Source organism: Panthera uncia, assembly GCF_023721935.1.
Source record: "Panthera uncia isolate 11264 chromosome A3 unlocalized genomic scaffold, Puncia_PCG_1.0 HiC_scaffold_11, whole genome shotgun sequence".
In the NCBI taxonomy this organism is placed as follows: domain Eukaryota; kingdom Metazoa; phylum Chordata; class Mammalia; order Carnivora; family Felidae; genus Panthera; species Panthera uncia.
This window is the reverse complement of record NW_026057578.1, coordinates 38,252,318-38,273,235: the sequence shown is the minus strand read 5'-3', so window position 1 is coordinate 38,273,235 and position 20,918 is coordinate 38,252,318. Positions and strand designations below refer to the sequence as shown.

General features: G+C 37.0%; 1 protein-coding gene across 4 annotated transcripts in view; it reads left to right on the top strand.

The window, feature by feature from the left end:
- Positions 1-20,918, top strand: part of TASP1 (taspase 1) — a 309,206-nt gene that overhangs the window by 47,151 nt on the left and 241,137 nt on the right. For all 4 annotated transcript variants that reach the window (XM_049651145.1, XM_049651148.1, XM_049651146.1 and 1 more), the window contains 2 exons: positions 8,913-8,997; positions 19,939-20,018. In XM_049651145.1, coding sequence (XP_049507102.1) covers positions 8,913-8,997; positions 19,939-20,018 — 165 coding nt within the window. The remainder of the gene's footprint in view (positions 1-8,912; positions 8,998-19,938; positions 20,019-20,918) is intronic.

The following is a 20,918-nucleotide window of genomic DNA, read 5'->3' as shown; positions in this document are numbered from 1 at the left end:
TTTTTTTTTATTTTTTAATATATGAAATTTACTGTCAAATTGGTTTCCATACAACACCCAGTGCTCATCCCAAAAGGTGCCCTCCTCAATACCCATCACCCACCCTCCCCTCCCTCCCACCCCCCATCAACCCTCAGTTTGTTCTCAGTTTTTAACAGTCTCTTATGCTTTGGCTCTCTCCCACTCTAACCTCTTTTTTTTTTTTTTCCTTCCCCTCCCCCATGGGTTTCTGTTAGGTTTCTCAGGATCCACATAAGAGTGAAACCATATGGTATCTGTCTTTCTCTGTATGGCTTATTTCACTTAGCATCACACTCTCCAGTTCCATCCACGTTGCTACAAAAGGCCATATTTCATTTTTTCTCATTGCCACGTAGTATTCCATTGTGTATATAAACCACAATTTCTTTATCCATTCATCAGTTGATGGACATTTAGGCTCTTTCCATAATTTGGCTATTGTTGAGAGTGCTGCTATAAACATTGGGGTACAAGTGCCCCTATGCATCAGTACTCCTGTATCCCTTGGATAAATTCCTAGCAGTGCTATTGCTGGGTCATAGGGTAGGTCTATTTTTAATTTTCTGAGGAACCTCCACACTGCTTTCCAGAGCGGCTGCACCAATTTGCATTCCCACCAACAGTGCAAGAGGGTTCCCGTTTCTCCACATCCTCTCTAGCATCTACAGTCTCCTGATTTGTTCATTTTGGCCACTCTGACTGGCGTGAGGTGATATCTGAGTGTGGTTTTGATTTGTATTTCCCTGATAAGGAGCGACGTTGAACATCTTTTCATGTGCCTGTTGGCCATCCGGATGTCTTCTTTAGAGAAGTGTCTATTCATGTTTTCTGCCCATTTCTTCACTGGGTTATTTGTTTTTCGGGTGTGGAGTTTGATGAGCTCTTTATAGATTTTGGATACTAGCCCTTTGTCCGATGTGTCATTTGCAAATATCTTTTCCCATTCCGTTGGTTGCCTTTTAGTTTTGTTGGTTGTTTCCTTTGCTGTGCAGAAGCTTTTTATCTTCATAAGGTCCCAGTAATTCACTTTTGCTTTTAATTCCCTTGCCTTTGGGGATGTGTCGAGTAAGAGATTGCTACGGCTGAGGTCAGAGAGGTCTTTTCCTGCTTTCTCCTCTAAGGTTTTGATGGTTTCCTGTCTCACATTCAGGTCCTTTATCCATTTTGAGTTTATTTTTGTGAATGGTGTGAGAAAGTGGTCTAGTTTCAACCTTCTGCATGTTGCTGTCCAGTTCTCCCAGCACCATTTGTTAAAGAGACTGTCTTTTTTCCATTGGATGTTCTTTCCTGCTTTGTCAAAGATTAGTTGGCCTTACATTTGTGGATCTAGTTCTGGGGTTTCTATTCTATTCCATTGGTCTATGTGTCTGTTTTTATGCCAATACCATGCTGTCTTGATGATGACAGCTTTGTAGTAGAGGCTAAAGTCTGGGGTTGTGATGCCTCCTGCTTTGGTCTTCTTCTTCAAAATTACTTTGGCTATTCGGGGCCTTTTGTGGTTCCATATGAATTTTAGGATTGCTTGTTCTAGTTTCGAGAAGAATGCTGGTGCAATTTTGATTGGGATTGCATTGAATGTGTAGATAGCTTTGGGTAGTATTGACATTTTGACAATATTTATTCTTCCAATCCATGAGCAGGGAATGTCTTTCCATTTCTTTATATCTTCTTCAATTACCTGCATAAGCTTTCTATAGTTTTCAGCATACAGATCTTTTACATCTTTGGTTAGATTTATTCCTAGGTATTGTATGCTTCTTTGTGCAATTGTGAATGGGATCAGTTTCTTTATTTGTCTTTCTGTTGCTTCATTGTTAGTGTATAAGAATGCAACTGATTTCTGTACATTGATTTTGTATCCTGCAACTTTGCTGAATTCATGTATCAGTTCTAGCAGACTTTTGGTGGAGTCCATCGGATTTTCCATGTATAATATCATGTCATCTGCAAAAAGCGAAAGCTTGACTTCATCTTTGCCAGTTTTGATGCCTTTGATTTCCTTTTGTTGTCTGATTGCTGATGCTAGAACTTCCAACACTATGTTAAACAACAGCGATGAGAGTGGGCATCCCTGTCGTGTTCCTGATCTCCGGGAAAAAGCTCTCAGTTTTTCCCCGTTGAGGATGATGTTAGCTGTGGGCTTTTCATAAATGGCTTTTTTTTTTTTTTTTTAATTTTTTTTTCAACGTTTTTTATTTATTTTTGGGACAGAGAGAGAGACAGAGCATGAACGGGGGAGGGGCAGAGAGAGAGGGAGACACAGAAACCGAAGCAGGCTCCAGGCTCCGAGCCATCAGCCCAGAGCCTGACGCGGGGCTCGAACTCACAGACCGCGAGATCGTGACCTGGCTGAAGTCGGACGCTTAACCGACTGCGCCACCCAGGCGCCCCCATAAATGGCTTTTATGATCTTTAAGTATTTTCCTTCTATCCCGACTTTCTCAAGGGTTTTTATTAAGAAAGGGTGCTGGATTTTGTCAAAGGCCTTTTCTGCATCAATTGACAGGATCATATGGTTCTTCTCTTTTTTTTTTTGTTAATGTGATGTATCACGTTGATTGATTTGTGAATGTTGAACCAGCCCTGCATCCCAGGAATGAATCCCACTTGATCATGGTGAATAATTCTTTTTATATGCCGTTGAATTCGATTTGCTAGTATCTTATTGAGAATTTTTGCATCCATATTCATCAGGGATATTGGCCTGTAGTTCTCTTTTTTTACTGGGTCTCTGTCTGGTTTAGGAATCAAAGTAATACTGGCTTCATAGAATGAGTCTGGAAGTTTTCCTTCCCTTTCTATTTCTTGGAATAGCTTGAGAAGGATAGGTATTATCTCTACTTTAAACGTCTGGTAGAACTCCCCTGGGAAACCATCTGGTCCTGGACTCTTATTTGTTGGGAGATTTTTGATAACCGATTCAATTTCTTCTCTGGTTATGGGTCTGTTCAAGCTTTCTATTTCCTCCTGATTGAGTTTTGGAAGAGTGTGGGTGTTTAGGAATTTGTCCATTTCTTCCAGGTTGTCCAATTTGTTGGCATATAATTTTTCATAGTATTCCCTGATAATTGTTTGTATCTCTGAGGGATTGGTTGTAATAATTCCATTTTCATTCATGGTTTTATCTATTTGGGTCATCTCCCTTTTCTTTTTGAGAAGCCTGGCTAGAGGTTTGTCAATTTTGTTTATTTTTTCAAAAAACCAACTCTTGGTTTCGTTGATCTGCTCTACAGTTTTTTTAGATTCTATATTGTTTATTTCTGCTCTGATCTTTATTATTTCTCTTCTTCTGCTGGGTTTAGGCTGCCTTTGCTGTTCTGCTTCTGTTTCCTTTAGGTGTGCTGTTAGATTTTGTATTTGGGATTTTTCTTGTTTCTTGAGATAGGCCTGGATTGCAATGTATTTTCCTCTCAGGACTGCCTTCGCTGCATCCCAAAGCGTTTGGATTGTTGTATTTTCATTTTCGTTTGTTTCTCATTCGTTAGTAGGGTGTTCTTTAACCTCCATGCTTTTGGAGGTTTTCCAGACTTTTTCCTGTGGTTGATTTCAAGCTTCATAGCATTGTGGTCTGAAAGTATGCATGGTATAATTTCAGTTCTTGTAAACTTATGAAGGGCTGTTTTGTGACCCAGTATATGATCTATCTTGGAGAATGTTCCATGTGCACTCGAGAAGAAAGTATATTCTGTTGCTTTGGGATGCAGAGTTTATCTGTCAAGTCCATCTGATCCAATGTATCATTCAGGGCCCTTGTTTCTTTATTGACCGTGTGTCTAGATGATCTATCCATTTCTGTAAGTGGGGTGTTAAAGTCCCCTGCAATGACCACATTCTTATCAATAAGGTTGCTTATGTTCATGAGTAATTGTTTTATATATTTGGGGGCTCCGGTATTCGGCGCATAGACATTTATAATTGTTAGCTCTTCCTGATGAATAGACCCTGTGATTATTATATAATGCCCTTCTTCATCTCTTGTTACAGCCTTTAATTTAAAGTCTAGTTTGTCTGATATAAGTATGGCTACTCCAGCTTTCTTCTGGCTTCCAGTAGCATGATAAATAGTTCTCCATCCCCTCACTCTCAATCTAAAGGTGTCCTCAGGCCTAAAATGAGTCTCTTGTAGACAGCAAATAGATGGGTCTTGTTTTTTTATCCATTCTGATACCCTATGTCTTTTGGTTGGCACATTTAATACATTTACATTCAGTGTTATTATAGAAAGATACGGGTTTAGAGTCATTGTGATGTCTGTATGTTTTATGCTTGTAGTGATGTCTCTGGTACTTTGTCTCACAGGATCCCCCTTAGGATCTCTTGTAGGGCTGGTTTAGTGGTGACAAATTCCTTCAGTTTTTGTTTGTTTGGGAAGACCTTCATCTCTCCTTCTATTCTAAATGACAGACTTGCTGGATAAAGGATTCTTGGCTGCATATTTTTTCTGTTTAGCACACTGAAGATATCGTGCCAATCCTTTCTGGCCTGCCAAGTTTCAAAAGAGAGATCAGTCACGAGTCTTATAGGTCTCCCTTTATATGTGAGGGCACGTTTATCCCTTGCTGCTTTCAGAATTTTCTCTTTATCCTTGTATTTTGCCAGTTTCACTATGATATGTCGTGCAGAAGATCGATTCAAGTTACGTCTGAAAGGAGTTCTCTGTGCCTCTTGGATTTCAATGCCTTTTTCCTTCCCCAGTTCAGGGAAGTTCTCAGCTATAATTTCTTCAAGTACCCCTTCAGCACCTTTCCCTCTCTCTTCCTCCTCTGGGATACCAATTATGCGTAAATTATTTCTTTTTAGTGTATCACTTAGTTCTCTAATTTTCCCCTCATACTCCTGGATTTTTTTATCTCTCTTTCTCTCAGCTTCCTCTTTTTCCATAACTTTATCTTCTAGTTCACCTATTCTCTCCTCTGCCTCTTCAATCCGAGCTGTCGTCGTTTCCATTTTGTTTTGCATTTCGTTTAAAGCGCTTTTCAGCTCCTTGTGACTGTTCCTTAGTCCCTTGATCTCTGTAGCAAGAGATTCTCTGCTGTCCTGTATACTGTTTTCAAGCCCAGCGATTAATTTTATGACTATTATTCTAAATTCACTTTCTGTTATATTATTTAAATCCTTTTTGATCAGTTCATTAGCTGTTGTTATTTCCTGGAGATTCTTCTGAGGGGAATTCTTCCGTTTGGTCATTTTGGATAGTCCCTGGAGTGGTGAGGACCTGCAGGGCACTTCCCCTGTGCTGTGGTGTATAACTGGAGTTGGTGGGCGGGGCCGCAGTCTGACCTGATGTCTGCCCCCAGCCCACCGCTGGGGCCACAGTCAGACTGGTGTGTGCCTTCTCTTCCCCTCTCCTAGGGGCGGGATTCACTGTGGGGTGGCGTGGCCCGTCTGGGCTACTTGCACACTGCCAGGCTTGTGGTGCTGGGGATCTGGCGTATTAGCTGGGGTGGGTAGGCAAGGTGCACGGGGGCAGGTGGGGCAGGCTTAGCTCGCTTCTCCTTAGGTGATCCACTTCAGGAGGGGCCCTGTTGCAGCAGGAGGGAGTCAGATCCGCTGCCGGAGGTTTGGCTCCGCAGAAGCACAGAGTTGGGTGTTTGAGCGGAGCGAGAAAGTTCCCTGGCAGGAACTGGTTCTCTTTGGGATTTTGGCTGGGGGATGGGCGGGGGGGATGGCGCTGGCGAGCGCCTTTGTTCCTCGCCAAACTGAGCTCTGTCGTCCGGGGGGGCTCAGCAGCTCTCCCTCCCTTTGCCCTCCAGCCTTCCCGCTTTCTGAGCAGAGCTGTTAACTTATGACCTCCCAGACTCTAAGTCGGGCTTGCTGTCGGAACACAGTCCGTCAGGCCCCTCCGCTTTTGCCTGCCAGACTCGGGGGCTCTGCTTGGCCGGCGAGCCGCCCCTCCGCCCCGGCTCCCTCCTGCCAGTCCGTGGAGCGCGTACCGCCTCGCCGCCCTTCCTACCCTCTTCCGTGGGCCTCTCGTCTGCGCTTGGCTCCGGAGACTCCGTTCTGCTGATTCTTTAATATCAAGACCCTGCCAGTCGGTGGTCGGGAAACCACGTGGAGCAGTCCCTGCCTGTGTTTTGCATTTCTTAAGGTTTCCCTTATAATTATAAGTACAGTTAATCTATATTTTCTTCTAATACACTTAAAATTTATTTTTCATTTACTTCTTTAAGAAATAACCAACAAATTGTCCCTATACAATTTGTTGAATGATAATAACAATAACAACTACCATTTATTGGGTGATTGTTGCATACTATGCATTGTTCTCCAGTAGCTTACGTATACTTAGTCACTTAGTTCTCACAATTACCTTTTGACGTCAGTACTTTTATCCCCATTTCACAGATAAGGAAACTGAAATACAAAAGAGGTTTAGTAATTTGTCCAAGGTTACTGTATCAGTCTGGGTCTAACTAGGAGATAAACCACACAGTAGATAAAATAGGAGAAGTTTAATATAAAGGATGATTAAACAGTGATAGGAGAGTAACTATATAAAGATGGAATGAAAACTCAAAATGTGTTCTAGGGCAGAGGGAGAATACCCAAGTAAGGATAGACTTGAAAGGAGATTCAGACATCAGTAAAGAAGGTATGGGTGCAGCTCACTGTGGGGCAGAGTAGTTGTTGGGTTACCCAGGCTACAGTCACTGTGAGACCAGGAACGATCCTGTGGGGCACATGTGAGCTCAAGCTGGTGGGCAGATACACAGGGGTCAGGAAACTATGGGAACTGAACCTCTGTTGTACAGGATAAAGATTGGGCTTTTGGCTCACGAGGCAGTGTTCCCCATAGGACAGTTTGCTGTTTGTGCTTGTGAGGCTGAGAAGGTGTGTGACTTGAGCTGGGCACAGTCCTGTTCTTTCTGGGGCTGTCAGCTATCCTGTTGTAGTTTGAATCAGGAGCTGGGGAGAACATGTGGTGGCCAAATGCTGGAGAAAGCTGCACTCTGCAGACCCTTAGCACTGGGGAATACCATGTGGGCCAAATAGTGAAGAAGAACTGACATTCTGCAAGCCTGGCTAATAAGGCACTGTTCCTTCTGCAGTATGTCTCCAGTGCCCTCTACTGATAAAGTTACCGGTGTGCCAGCTGGCAAAGGGAACACATTTAAAGGGTTCATATCTATTTCCACAGGTCAGGCAATGAAGGGAGAATCTGTAGCTGAGAAGTAATAGATTGATAGCCAGTACAGTTATAAAACAGTCTGACTCCCATCACTCTGTGTTCTTTCTACCTCTCACATAGAGTCTATCTTTTCATACTCATTTGAACTACTGTCTGTGTCATGGATTAAATGTCCAAATGAATGTGTGTCTGTGTCTGAATGGTAGCTTTATTCTATTCAATTGATGTATTTGTTTGTTTGTACCCAAATCACACTCTCTTAATTAAGAATAGATTTTAGTAAGAAATGGTATCTTGTAGGGTAAATATCTCTTCATTTTTTCCCAAAGTGTTCTCTTCCTGATGAGTTTAAGAGTCAGCTTGTCATACATCATAGAAATCCTTTTGAAGTTTTGATGGAGAATTTGTTGATTTGAATTTATAACTTGATTTGACAATTATTAAAGTGTTAACAATATTGAATCATCATATACAGAGATGTAAACATTTTTTTTAATGTTTATTTATTTAATTTTGAGAGACAGAGCAAGCACGAGTCAGGGAGGGACAGAGAGAGAGGGGGAAAGAGAATCCCAAGCAGGCTCCGTGCTGTCAGCACAGAGCCTGATGCTGGGCTCAAACTTAAGAACCATGAGATCATGATCTGAGCTGAAATCAAGAGCTGGACGCTTAACTGACTGAGCCACCCAGGCACCTGTGCAGAGATATAGTTTAAGAGCTAGCACATGTTTTTGTTGTTTAGCTAAATGATTTTGTTTTGAGGCAATATAGTGACTTTAATTTGAGTTTTTATAGTCTCTTCATATCCCACTATTGATTTTTTTCTTTTTTTGGCATTAATGATATCCTGAGAGGCATCCATTGATTAGTGGTTAAGGGTATGGTCTCTGGCATTAGCTGCTTCTGTTAAAATCTTAACACTGTGATCTTGGTTGGGTAACTTAACCCTCTGTGCAAATATTTCCTCAGTAATCAGGTTTCGTAAGTATACTTATATGATAGAGTTGAGAGATCAGTGAAATAACCTGATACATTTAAGGGTTTGGCAGTGAGCCTGGCATATATTAGATACTGAGTTACTTTACTATCACTATCTTTGGTCATCATCACATTGTCATATTTGTCATTGTCATTGTCATCATGGCACCGTTTTTCACACTAACACTTGCTGTCCTATCATCCCTTCCATATATACATCCTCTTCTCACTTTTCTTCACATTCTGTTTTCTGTTCTGAAAACAATCTGAACCATATTTTAGGTTACCAACCTGTATATACTTGACCTCTTTTCCCCACTCTTACCTAATTTGTAGGATATTCTCTTTATTCTATCTCTCCTGTAGGTGAGATTTAAAATTTTTGGCCATTAATTCCTCCTCCTATGTTTGTAATCATGTTTATGCTTTAGAGGAAATTCAATTTTTGGTAGTAGATGCTACACTTTCATTACTTTTTTTATTCTGTTCTGAAATCTAACAAGAAACCTAATTTAAGTATATATTTCAAATTCAGTCTTTGCTGCTGTAGCACATGACAAAACTGAGAATGTATGTTTTATATTCTTTTCTTGCATCTACTAGGTATTCATATGTTTGTTGATTTTATCCTTATTGTTCATGATAATTGAGGGTTTTCATTAGTATGTATATAAGAAGAGTTTTCTAAGATATTTTAAAGTTGTTTTATTGAAACACCACAAAACTGAGTGGGAAACTTGAAGGCATTTTTCTGACTCCATTTTCTGCCAATTTTATTTTATAGGAATCAAGAACCCAGTTTCAGTTGCAAACAGACTCTTGTGTGAAGGGCAGAAGGGCAAGCTCTCGGCTGGCCGAATTCCTCCCTGGTAACAGCTTTGTTCTGCCTGACTTTCCCTGGGTCTTTGGTCTTTGGTGCATGCGGTGTTTGAAGGCTATTTTTATCCACAGAAGGCTGATGCTATTGGTTACACACCAGCAGTAGCTTGCTTTTGAGAGGAAGACACACTTTGTTCTGTAATCTTGGAACATTTTGTACACTTGATAGAGCTTCAGATGGAATAGAATATTACAGATTAAAGCAGAAAAGAAATCAGAGTTAATTTTTGGTTTTGTAGTTGATTACAGAGATGTTTTTGCTGTTACTAAGTGCACAGTTGGGTCTTTTATTATGAAACTTTAAAAATTCAGAGTCCAAACTGATTTTAATTTTGAGATGATCTTAGACTAAAAGTACTTAATTTTTCTCTTCTGGAGAAACACACTGTGATGTTAAGATTAGTAAGATTACATCTTTTCTCCAACATTAACATACAGTTTTCATTAAAAAAAACTTTGAACTTTTGAAGTATTTATAAATGTAGAATGAACATGGTGAAAAGCCCTCATGAACCTGATACCTGGCTCCAATAATTACATTGTTTTGCCCTTCATCTATTTCATTCATCTTTCTTTTTCCTTTTTGTAGTATTTTAGTTTTTTATTTAAAGAATTTTTTAAAGTTTGTTTGTTTGTTTATTTATTTATTTATTTATTTATTTATTTTAAGCAATCTCTACACCCAACATGGGGCTTGAAATCATGACCCCAAGATCAAGAGTCATATCCTCCTCTGACTTAGCCAGCCAGGTGCCCCTTTCCTATAGTATTTTAAAGCAAATCCTTGACATCATATTTTTTACCCTTAAATAATTGTAAACTTCTCTGTTTGCAAAACAATCACTATCCTATTAGTATGCCTAATAATGGTAACAAATATGCTTCAATGCCATTGCATACTCAGTATATCTTCTGCATGCCTGGGTGTGTAGGTTATATTAATGTGTGTGTTGAAAATTGTGATATTACTGTACCACTTTATTTGACTGTTATAATTTGAAATCATAGAAAATAAATTGACATAGTTTTGAAAAATCTTGAAACTTTTTACGCAAATATACTCAAGTAATCCTTTTAATCATATACTTCTCAGGTGTGTTTAATTGTGATGCTAGAAAGGTCAATTATAAAAATTTTCAGAGAAATATAATTTTTAATATTTGTGTCTTCAACAAAACAAGGATAAGGAGAAGCAGATGTGAAATTTTGAGATTGTTTATAATATGTCTGGTTGATACCAGTAAGTTTACTTTTATAAATCTGAAAGTAGGAAAAATGTTTAGAAAATTCTTAGACTTTTCTCATAATTTGTATTAAAACCATGCTATTTTTTTAACTGGTATGAAGTCCACTAACCCCAAATTTACTAAGTTTTCTTTAATACATACACAGAGTCCTACTGGATGGGACTTATTTTGGGGGAAGTAGTAGATGTAAAGAGATTATCTCTGGATTCATATTCTCCTCAATGTTGATTTAAAATGTTCTGTTTTCTTTCACCCATATCTGCTACTGTACGTAAATTAGCATAATTAATTCTAAACCAATTAGAAGACACATGTAGGGAGGAAACAACAATAAAGTTGTTTTAGTTGACAAGAAAAATAGCATAAACCTTGTGACAAGTATTTTACAGTTCATCTGCAAATCATCATAATCCCATTCCCCACACTACTCCTGGCATTTATCAAGTTGATTCTTAAGTTTATATGGAGGAACAAGTGTACAACCATAGATAGCCAAGACATTTTGAAACAGACCAAAGAGTTGGACTTATCTAAAAGCTATCCTGATACCTCATAGTATTATCATAATTAAAACAGGAAACAGATTGACAGAGGTATAGGGATATATATAGAAAAAATCAGTAGGACTGAACTGGGAGTCCAGAAGCAGACCAAGTATGGAATTAAGTTTAGTCTCTCCTAAATGTCATCTCAAAGTATTGTGGGGGAAAAAAGGATGGCATATTAAATAAATTGTGTTGGGACAATTGGCTACCTAGTGGATAAAAGTTAATTTAAATTCCTCTGTCATACCATTCAAAAAAATAAAATTCAAACATGAGGTTAAAAAAAGCTTAGTATAAAATTTTTTTAAGAAAAAAATGAGAGATTATGTTTATGACTACAGGGTAACAAAGACCTTATTAAGATTAAAAATTAAGGCTAAACTATGGAAACATGACAAGTGAAAATGTCTAGCGTTATACAACTGAAGGCACTATGATCTGAATTAAAAGACATTATGGCCTTTGGAACTGAGGACCATTATTTGCAGTGTAAGTAGCAAAAAAAAAAAAAATAGTAACCATGTTTAAGAACTATGAAATATTAAGACAAAGATAGCCTCAACTTTAAAAATTGGTAAGCAGTACAAATAGGCAGCTTATAGAGAATAAAATATTAATGGTATAAAAGTGCCCAACGATAATCAGGGAATTGTGAATTAAAATGATAAGATGGCATTTTCATGTTATTTAAAGTAGCAAAATTAATAAAGACGAATGTTATCCAGTGTTGTTGAGGTTATGGAAAAACAGGTTCTTTGTTCTACTGGTGGTGGGAACATAGATTGATATGGCCAGCTGAGGGACATTTTGTTATTATTTATTAATGTAAAAAATTGAAAATGCACATGCTATGTGCTCCAGCAATTCTGTCCTGGGATAGAATACCTTCACATGTACACAGGAGGGCTTCTATAGCACAAGAAGCATACAGCAACACTGCTTCTGGTGTATAAAATGTAAACAATCTAAATGTCCATCAATGGCTAAATAGACTGTTTTCTAGTCATATTTTGAATAATCTGCAGTATTGAAAGGGAGAAACATTTATATATAGTAAAAATGGATAGGTCTCTATATTGTAAACAAATCAAATTGCTGTATGATATATTCAGTTTAACTTATGTTTTCTTAAAAAAATACAAAATAATGTGATGTTTATAAATAAGAATACCTGTTTCCTACCATCCAGTTTGGGAAATAAAATATTACAGAGTGATTTGAAGCTTCCTAGATGGATCCCTTTCTAATAGCATCCTTATCCTTCCCATTGTCCCACACCCTTACCCTGATTTTGCCTCTGCTCCTGCTCCTATGTAACAGTTGTCTTGAATTTAAGCTTCTCTTATTCCCATGTATTCCTTCATAATATTGCAACATAAACGGGGCTCTAATTTTTTAAGGCTACATATATATGTACATAGATGTACAAAGAAGGTCTGCAAAGGAGGTTACCAAAGTCACTGTGATTACCTCTGGGAAAAGAGGAAGGGAGGGAACAAGATGAAGCAATTGTCAAAGGGTACATGTGCAATATTTTTATATTTTACAAAGATAAAATATGTGGGAAAAAGTGATGGCTTTTATGGTATAGTGATGCTATACTTGTCTGGAACTAGTTGTCTTATTTTATCATGTATATAGTTCTTCAGCTTTGTTCTTTGTTTTCAGAATTGTTTTGACCATTTCAGGCATATTGCATTTCCGTATGAATTTTAGAATTAAGCTGCCAGTTTCTATAAATACCCTGCTCGAATTTTGATTAGGATTGCAACATATTCATTTATTAAAGTCTTCCTTGGCCTCTCTGAACAGTTTTATAGTTTTCAGTGTACAGGTCTTGCAAAGCTTTTATCGAATTTATACTTCAGTATTTCATCCTTTTTGATACCATGATAAATTATATAAATAATAAATGTTACTTTCCAATTATTCCTTGCCAATATAGAAATATGATTGATTTTATTACATGGATATTCTTTCCAGAGAATTTGCTAAATTCATTTGTTCGGTAGTACTATTTTTATAGATTTGATAAGATTTTCTATAGATAGTAATGTCTTCTGAGAATAAAGATTGTTTTACTTCTTCCTTGTTTTTCTAATCTGGGTTACTTTAACTAATTTCCTTTTCTTTATTATAGTGGCTGGGACCTCCAATGCAATGTGGCATAGAAATGTGAGAGTGGGGGAAACAAAAGAAATGTGAGAGTGGGCATCTGTGCCTTGTTTGTGATCTTAGGGTAGAAGTGTTTGGTCTTTTACCTTTAAGTATGGTGGTTACTGTAGGTTTGTCATAGATGTTCTTTATTATGCTGAGAAAGTTCTCTTCTTGGTGTTCTAAGAGTTTTTAATAGGAATGGGTGTTGTACTTCTTCAAATGCTTTTCTGCATCTATTAAGATGGTCTTACAATTTTTCTTACTTGGTGAGTTAGTGATTGGTTGATTTTCAACTGTTAACAATGCATTCCTGGGATAAATTCCACTTGGTCATACTGTGTTATCCTTTTGATATATTGTTGGACCCAATTTGCTAAGATTTTGTAAAGAATTTTTATAATATATGAGATACATTGGTCCATTGTTTTTTTCTCTTGTTTTTGGATTGGGTTTATTTTGTTTCTTGGATATATAGGGATACATACTTTATCAAATTTGGAAAATTTTTGGCTATTATTTCCTCAGATATTTTTTCTGACTCCTCTTTCATCCTTCAGGACTCCAGTTGCATGTGTATTTGAGCTCTTGTGGCCCTGCAGGTCACTGATAATTTATTTACTTTTTCCATTCATTTTTCTCCTTGTTTCATGTTGAATAACTTCCATTGCTGTTTTCAAGTTCACTAGTTATCTTTCTATAATATCTAATCGCTTGTTAATCCCATCTACATTGTTTTTCATCTCTGACTTTGTAACATCTCCAGAAGTTTGATTTGCAGCTTTAGAAAGTGTCTTCCATGTATCTACTTAACATGTTTAATCTTTCCTGTAGCTTCTTGAACATATGAATAGAGTTATAGTAACTTATAATATCTTTGTTTACTAATTTGCTATCATCTGTCATTTCTGAGTTGTTTTCAGTTGAATGATTTCTTTCATTGTAGGTTGCATTTCCTTGCTTATTTGCATGCTTGGTAATTTTTTATTGCATTTGAGGCATTGTGAATTTTACTATATTTGGTGCTGGATATTTTTATATTTTAATAAATATTCTTGAGTTTTATTCTAGGATATAGTTATTTAAAGACAGGTTCATCCTTTCAGGTCTTACCCTATACTTTGTTACATGTGACTAGAGAAGCATTTCGCCTTGAGCTAATTTTATTTTGCTATTGGGGCAAAACTCTTCTGAGTACTATAACAGATGTACCTAGAATGAGGTTTCTTACTTTGACTGATGGGAGCAGGAGCTGTTCCTGGCCTTTGTGAACTTGGGGCTTGTTTGCTCTAAAATTTTTGTGGTAGTCTTTCCCGCACTTTGGGTGGTTTCTTATTACACAAACACTCATCTCTACTTAGCTGAAGACTAGAGGGGACTCTGTAGATGTCCGAGTCCTTTTCTGTGCAGCTCTCTCCTCTCTGGTATTCTGCCCTGTGAACTCTGGCTGTCTGGGCTTCTTTGGATGCCCAGCTCTTTCTCTTCAACTGAGAAACTGCTGGGCTTTGCCTGAATTCTTCCTGGGCCATGGCCTGGAAACTCTCTAGGCCGTAAGCTGGGTCAGTCATAGGGTTTACCTTGTTTGTTTCCTTTCTCTCAAGATCACTGCCCTTATGTTGCCTACTAATGTCTGAAAACTATCATTTCCTGTATTTCTGATTTTTAAAATAATTTCTTCAGATAAGGGTGTAAATTTGTTCTCTGTTATGCCATCTTGTCCAGGAGCAGAAATCTCTCTCTCTCTCATGTTCCTGGAAGTTCACCGCACACCTCTAGTAATTGAGAAAAAACCAAATTCTTTTGGTGTCCTAAGTCAACAAAACCAACTTTATCATGTTTTTAATTTGAGTTTATTTTCATATGACCCTAATAAGTCTAGTTCTCTAATTAGTGTAATAATAATAGCTAACATTTATTGCATTTGTACACTATTTCAGGCAGTGTTTTATGTGGTTTGCATGTATTGACTCATAAAAATTATACAGTGATTTATGAGGGTAAGACATTTTGCAGATAATGAAACTGGGTCCCATACTTGACCACTGTTAGGCTATTAGGAATTTATGGAGTCCTTCCATATCACATTAGAAGCAGCAGATTAGAAGTAAGGGTAGAATAGAATCCTTTTATAATAATGAGAAGTTACTGTTTATACTCATGTAGTTATTCATTTTTCAATTCACTCAGCAAATATTTATTGTTCATTTTCTCTATGCCAGGCATAGAGGTACAAAAACTATAAAAAGCAGACGGAAGACTTAGAAATCATGGTCCTCTGGTGTCATCTGTCACCACTCTATGGGGATAGCAAGACATTATATATAATGAATGTTTTTTTAGGAAGTCTTTAAATAAAAAGTTCATTGGGGCGCCTGGGTGGTTCAGTTGGTTGAGCGCCCAACTTCAGCTTGGGTCATGGTCTCGCAGGTTTTGAGTTTGAGCCCACGTCAGGCTCTGTGCTAACAAACAGCTCGGAGCCTGGAGCCTGCTTCAGATTCTGTATCTCTCTCTCTCTCTCTCTCTCCCTCCGCTGCTCATGCTCTGCCTCTCTCTGCCTCTCAAAAATAAATAAATGTTAAAAAAATTAAAAAAAATTAAATAAAAAGTTCATTTATCTGCATACCTTATTTTTTGGTTATAGCCACTAAGATATGTTGTATTATTTAAGTAGTGGTGTTTGGTCAGATTAGTAGAGTATTTGATATCTTTATAAACTTGGTGGGCCAACCTTCATAAACTGTGTCACATTTACTCAAGTTTCTATATTTTATTTTATAGCTTGGATCTTTCTTCTTCCATTATGATAGGGTATAGCTTTGACAGGTGTTATCATTTAGAACAAGGGATTGGCAAGCTATGGCTTATGGGCCAAATCTGGTCTGCTGCTTGCTTTGTAAATAAAGTTTTATTGGGACACAGCCATACCCATTTGTGTATGTATTGTCTGTGGCTGCTTGTACACTCAAAGGCCAAATTGAGTTGTTGCAAAAGAGACATTATGGCCAGAAAACCGACCTATTTACTATCCCATCCTTTACACAAAAACTTTGCTGACTCCTAATATAGAAGTTATAATTTTTGGAAATTATGTTTCTTTTCATGAAAAAGGGAAAGCCTGACAAACATTGTTTTATGTTTAGTATAAATGAAACCTAAGGTGCTCATTTGACCCTAGGATTTTCTTCAGAGGCAAATTTAGCTTTTGGTACATTTTCTTAAAATACTATTTAATCTATTATATTTCATAAATTCATTCAAATTTGTACTACTTTTGTTGTGTGAATGTGAAAAGACAATTAAAAAATGTAAAGATGAAATGTAAGAAATAAGTTATTCAGAAAGTATAGATTTAGTTGGATAACAATAGTAGAAAAAATTTTCTAAGACAACCAGAGAAATGTGAACATTGATGAAATATATTTTGATTCTAAAGATTGTTTATTTTTTATGTGTCAATTGCTTATGCTGAGGTTCTGTGTTTTAAAAATTCATTTTTTAAATTAAAAAAATAAAAATTGAAATTAAATTAAAAATGGTTTCAAAGAGTTATGTGCTTATTGTTTAATTTGGTTGTTACATGTTATTTCCAAATACAGCAAGTTCTCCTTTATTTGCACTTTGTGTATAAGCTTTTAATGATCAATAGCCATTAATTTGTCTTTCATCAGTTTTATATATTTATGATGAACAAAGAAGCAACAGATAAAATAGATAGAAATCAGTTTTAAGTCAAAGAAATAACTATCATTTTCTCCTATATCTTTCTTTTCCAGAATAATATATTTTGATTATTGGGATCCCTGAGCAATCTTGAGAGCTTTCTGAATCACGAAATGACACTTTTTAGACTGATTATGGAGTCATGGTTCTCTGGAAATGGGTGGTTGCCAGCCATGAGATTGCAGTTCGCATCTTGCATTTGCGCCCATAGCCCTTGCCTGGACCTTGACTGTGCTAGTGCTTGCTGCAGCACCCAGAGGGCAGCTTGGTGGAGGTTTCATTCCCCCCACCCCAGGGCTGCTTCTAGTAGAGTGTTGCTGCTTTTTGTTTTACATCACCGTGAGACTTGTTTTAATGTAAATTACATTGGGTAAAACACAAGGAAAATACTGTCCCTTAAGGAATTTTGACCCCCTAGCTTATTATTACTTGTTTAATATCTTGCCAATGTTTGTTTAATGCTTAGTATGCTTTAGGCACTCTTGTAAATGCTTGGGTATGTCAATGAAAAAACAAAGATTCCCATCCTTACGAAGCTTACAGTTTATTTGAGGAAGATAGAAGTAAATAATGGACATATAAATTATAAAGTGTATAGTATGTTAGAAGGTGAAAAAAATGTGAAAAGAATAGAATGACAGGGATTGAAAGTCCTAGGTAGGGGAATACAGTGTGTTGGGTACAGTTTTTTGTTTTTTGTTTTTTTTAGGTTTATTTATTTTGAGAGAGACTGAGTGTGAGTGGGAGAGGGGCAGAGAGAGGGAGAGAGAGAATCCCTAGCAGACTCCATGCTGCCAGCGCAGAACCTGACACGGGGCTTGAACTCACAAAACTGTGAGATCATGACCTGAGCTGAAACCAAGAGTCAGAAGCTTAACCAACTGAGCCACCCAGGTACCTCATGCTGGGTACAGTTTAAATAGGCCTCCTCAAAGGAGACATTTGAGCAGATGAGGGAATATGCCATTTGGGAAATAAGGAAGAGCCTAATAGAGGGAACATTCAGGGTGAAGGCCTTGAGGCTGGAGGTTCCTTGACATGTTTGTGTTTTTATAGGAGGCTGGAGTAGGGTAAGCAAAGGGGCAAGGGGAGTAAGAGATGAGGTAAAGAGGGAGCAGAAAGGATCAGATCACTTGAGAGCTTGTAGATTCTTATGAAGACTCCAGTGTTTACACTAGAGTTCTCATGAGAGGTTTTGCAAGTTTTGAGAGGAGGGATATAATTTTTGTCTGACTTGTGTTTTACAAGGATGTCAGCGGCCAGTGAGCATAGACTGGGGCAGGGAGCAAAGCAAGGCAAGCATTAAAGTATTGAGTCCATTGCAACAATCCAGGTAAGAGATGATGGTAGTTCAGAGAAAGGGGTTAGCAGGGGAGGTGGTGAGAAGTGGTCAGATTCCAGATATTTTACAAAGGTATATTCTATGGGATTTCCTAAACTTGATTGAGGCAAAATTTCCCTAAAAGCTTTCTCCTTGGGGAGTCATAAGACTGAGAAATTGGAATTGATACTGCATGTAATATTCTAGAAAATGAATTTTTGGCATGTTAGTATCATGTAGCTTTTCAGAATTTTAAAATTACTTCGAAAGCACTGTGCCATTCTGTGTGATGATTAACTACTAGACAGGTAGTTTTTGATAGTAGGAAAAGGTCAGATATTCAGTGTTCTTATTCATAAGATGGCATCCAAATAGTCAACTTCCTATGAATATTATAAAATGGCTAAGGTATTTTAAAAACTTGCATAGCAGCCAGTGGCAAGTTGGTTTAATTTAGAAGCAAAGACTGTTTAAGAAATGAAAAATAAAACTAAGAATATTTTGTAAAATGCCATTGATTCCAGATACTGGGCTTGAACCCAAGATGAAATGGGTGTGCTAAGAATACTAGATTCAGCTCCAAATTTCTGTTCTGATCACTTAATATGCCACTTCAGCATCTCTTTTACATCTTTGCATGGAGAGAAGTTATTTCTTATATCACATTCCTTTTTTGGAAGGAGGAAGTGCTAAAAATGCCATCAGGACAGCTTAACTCACATTCAAGTTTCTATTTCAGTTATTCTTCATTTGAACTTTACATGACAGCTTTTCTTTGCATTTTCTTTGCAGTGGTCTTCATTTGATACAAGAATAGGAGAAACTGTTTTCTATTTCAGAATCCTCTAGAATTTAAAAAAAGATATAGAGGTTTGAAGGAGTAAAGTTGTCTATTCTTGTTGGCTCTCTCTCCATATATTGGAAAACAGTTATTGGATGTAACCATTTAGTTTCTCAGTAGAACTATTCGGACATTTCTGAGTATCTCCTTAGATTTTGTTTTGCCAGTATGTCATTGATCTCCTTACTAACAAATGAATCTAAAGACTTCAGTATGCATTACTTTGAGTTTTAGTGTTGGAATGATTAGAAGAACAGAAACAAAAACTAGAGAGCCAAAAACTAATGAGCAGGCATAAGTTCAAGGAAACCCATTACTAGCTGGCTGAGAGCTTTAAGAAGTTGGCTATGGAAGGAGATGAAGTGATTGATTTTTATGGTAACCACTTGCTGTTACTGTGTTAGGGAATGGAGTGGTTAATTATCCTGCATGCCCTTTGAAATCTTTGGAAATAAGTCTTTTACAGTTAGCTAACAGTATCCTTTCATTTACTTCATTATGTTAAAACTTGCAGTTTAGGGCTTAAAAAATTACTTTTGGGACACACCACAGTACTCGCCACAGTAAAAATGATTCTGAGAGTCATATATTTTATAGGTCATTTATATATTTTCATTGCATTAAGACTTGAAAATGTAAGCACATCTCATTGTTTTTGGGCATCTCTAGATGTACCCACTCATTTTAGGTAGACCCAGGTGTTATAGTAGGTAAGAATACTAAATCTGAGGACATTCACTGATACTGTGACTCTTAACTTGATTAAATGGATCGTGTGACCATGATGATCCAAGATAAATCTTAGTATTTTCCATGGGGAAATCAACTATTTTTTGCATCTCAGGGTGAATTTTGCTGGTTTTTACTTGTTGGTTATTGCAAATGAAATTGTACCATTTCCAATTGTAAAATTCCTAACTTGGGGAAAATGTTTAAATAATTTTGGGGCATGTAGCCATATTGTTATTTTGAGGTAATAAACCTAGAATTATATCTATATGCAAAACATTTTTTCAGTTGCCTTACTATATGATTTATATTACTTTATTGATATAGGAAAAGATGAAACTGAATTTTTAAAAGAATAATTTTTCTGTTGTTAGCTTTTTAGTTGGAGAAGGAGCCTACAGATGGGCAGTAGATCATGGAATACCCTCTTGTCCTCCTAACATCATGACCACAAGTGAGTAAAATTTTTTCAAAATTAAGCTATATTGGCATATATACCTGAAAGTGTTACATTGTTTTAATCCACATGGTACTCTGATATTTAAGGAAGGAAGCTTACATGTTGAAATATTTAAAGTTAAAAGATACATTGAAAGTTATTTGATTTTAAGCCACTTTTTATATTCCTGAGGTTTCCCCCATTCTCATGCTTTTATGGAAGTATTGCTAAAGGATCCCTTTTAGGTTACTTAATATAATTACTAAGAATAAAACCTTAATACTACCCCCCTCATAGAGGGAGAAGAAAACAGAGGTCAACATTTATCTGTCCTTGAGCTGAGGAAGGCCTTCCTAGGGACCAAGTGCAAGAGAAAGAAGAACAAATGTATGACTACATAAGAGTTAAGACTGAAAAAACACTTACCATAACACTTACCATGACAAAGTGATACATATCCTTAATCCGGGAGAAGGTATGTCAAATTTAAAACCACACAAATACAAATAATACCCAAAAAGAAAAATGATTAAAAGTCATAAATATATAATATAATATAACTAATAGGGAAATTCAAATTAAAAAGAGTACATGTTAAATTTGTTCCCTCTTAATTTCTGAAAGAGTTAAAAATACTGTATTACTGCTCATAAGTGTGTGGCGAAATGAACATAATACATTGTAGGTACAAATGTAAATTGGCAGAAATTTTAGGGGACAACTAAGTCGTATAGAGCAAAACCTTAAATTTATCCTGCTTGTAGGAACTTGTCATTAGAAATAGAGACAAAGATTTATGTAGTTCTCAATAAGCATTATTAAGAATATCAAAACTAAATGGCAACCAACAGAATGGGAGAAGATCTTTGCAAATGACATACCAGATAAAGGTTAGTATCCAAAATCTATAAAGAA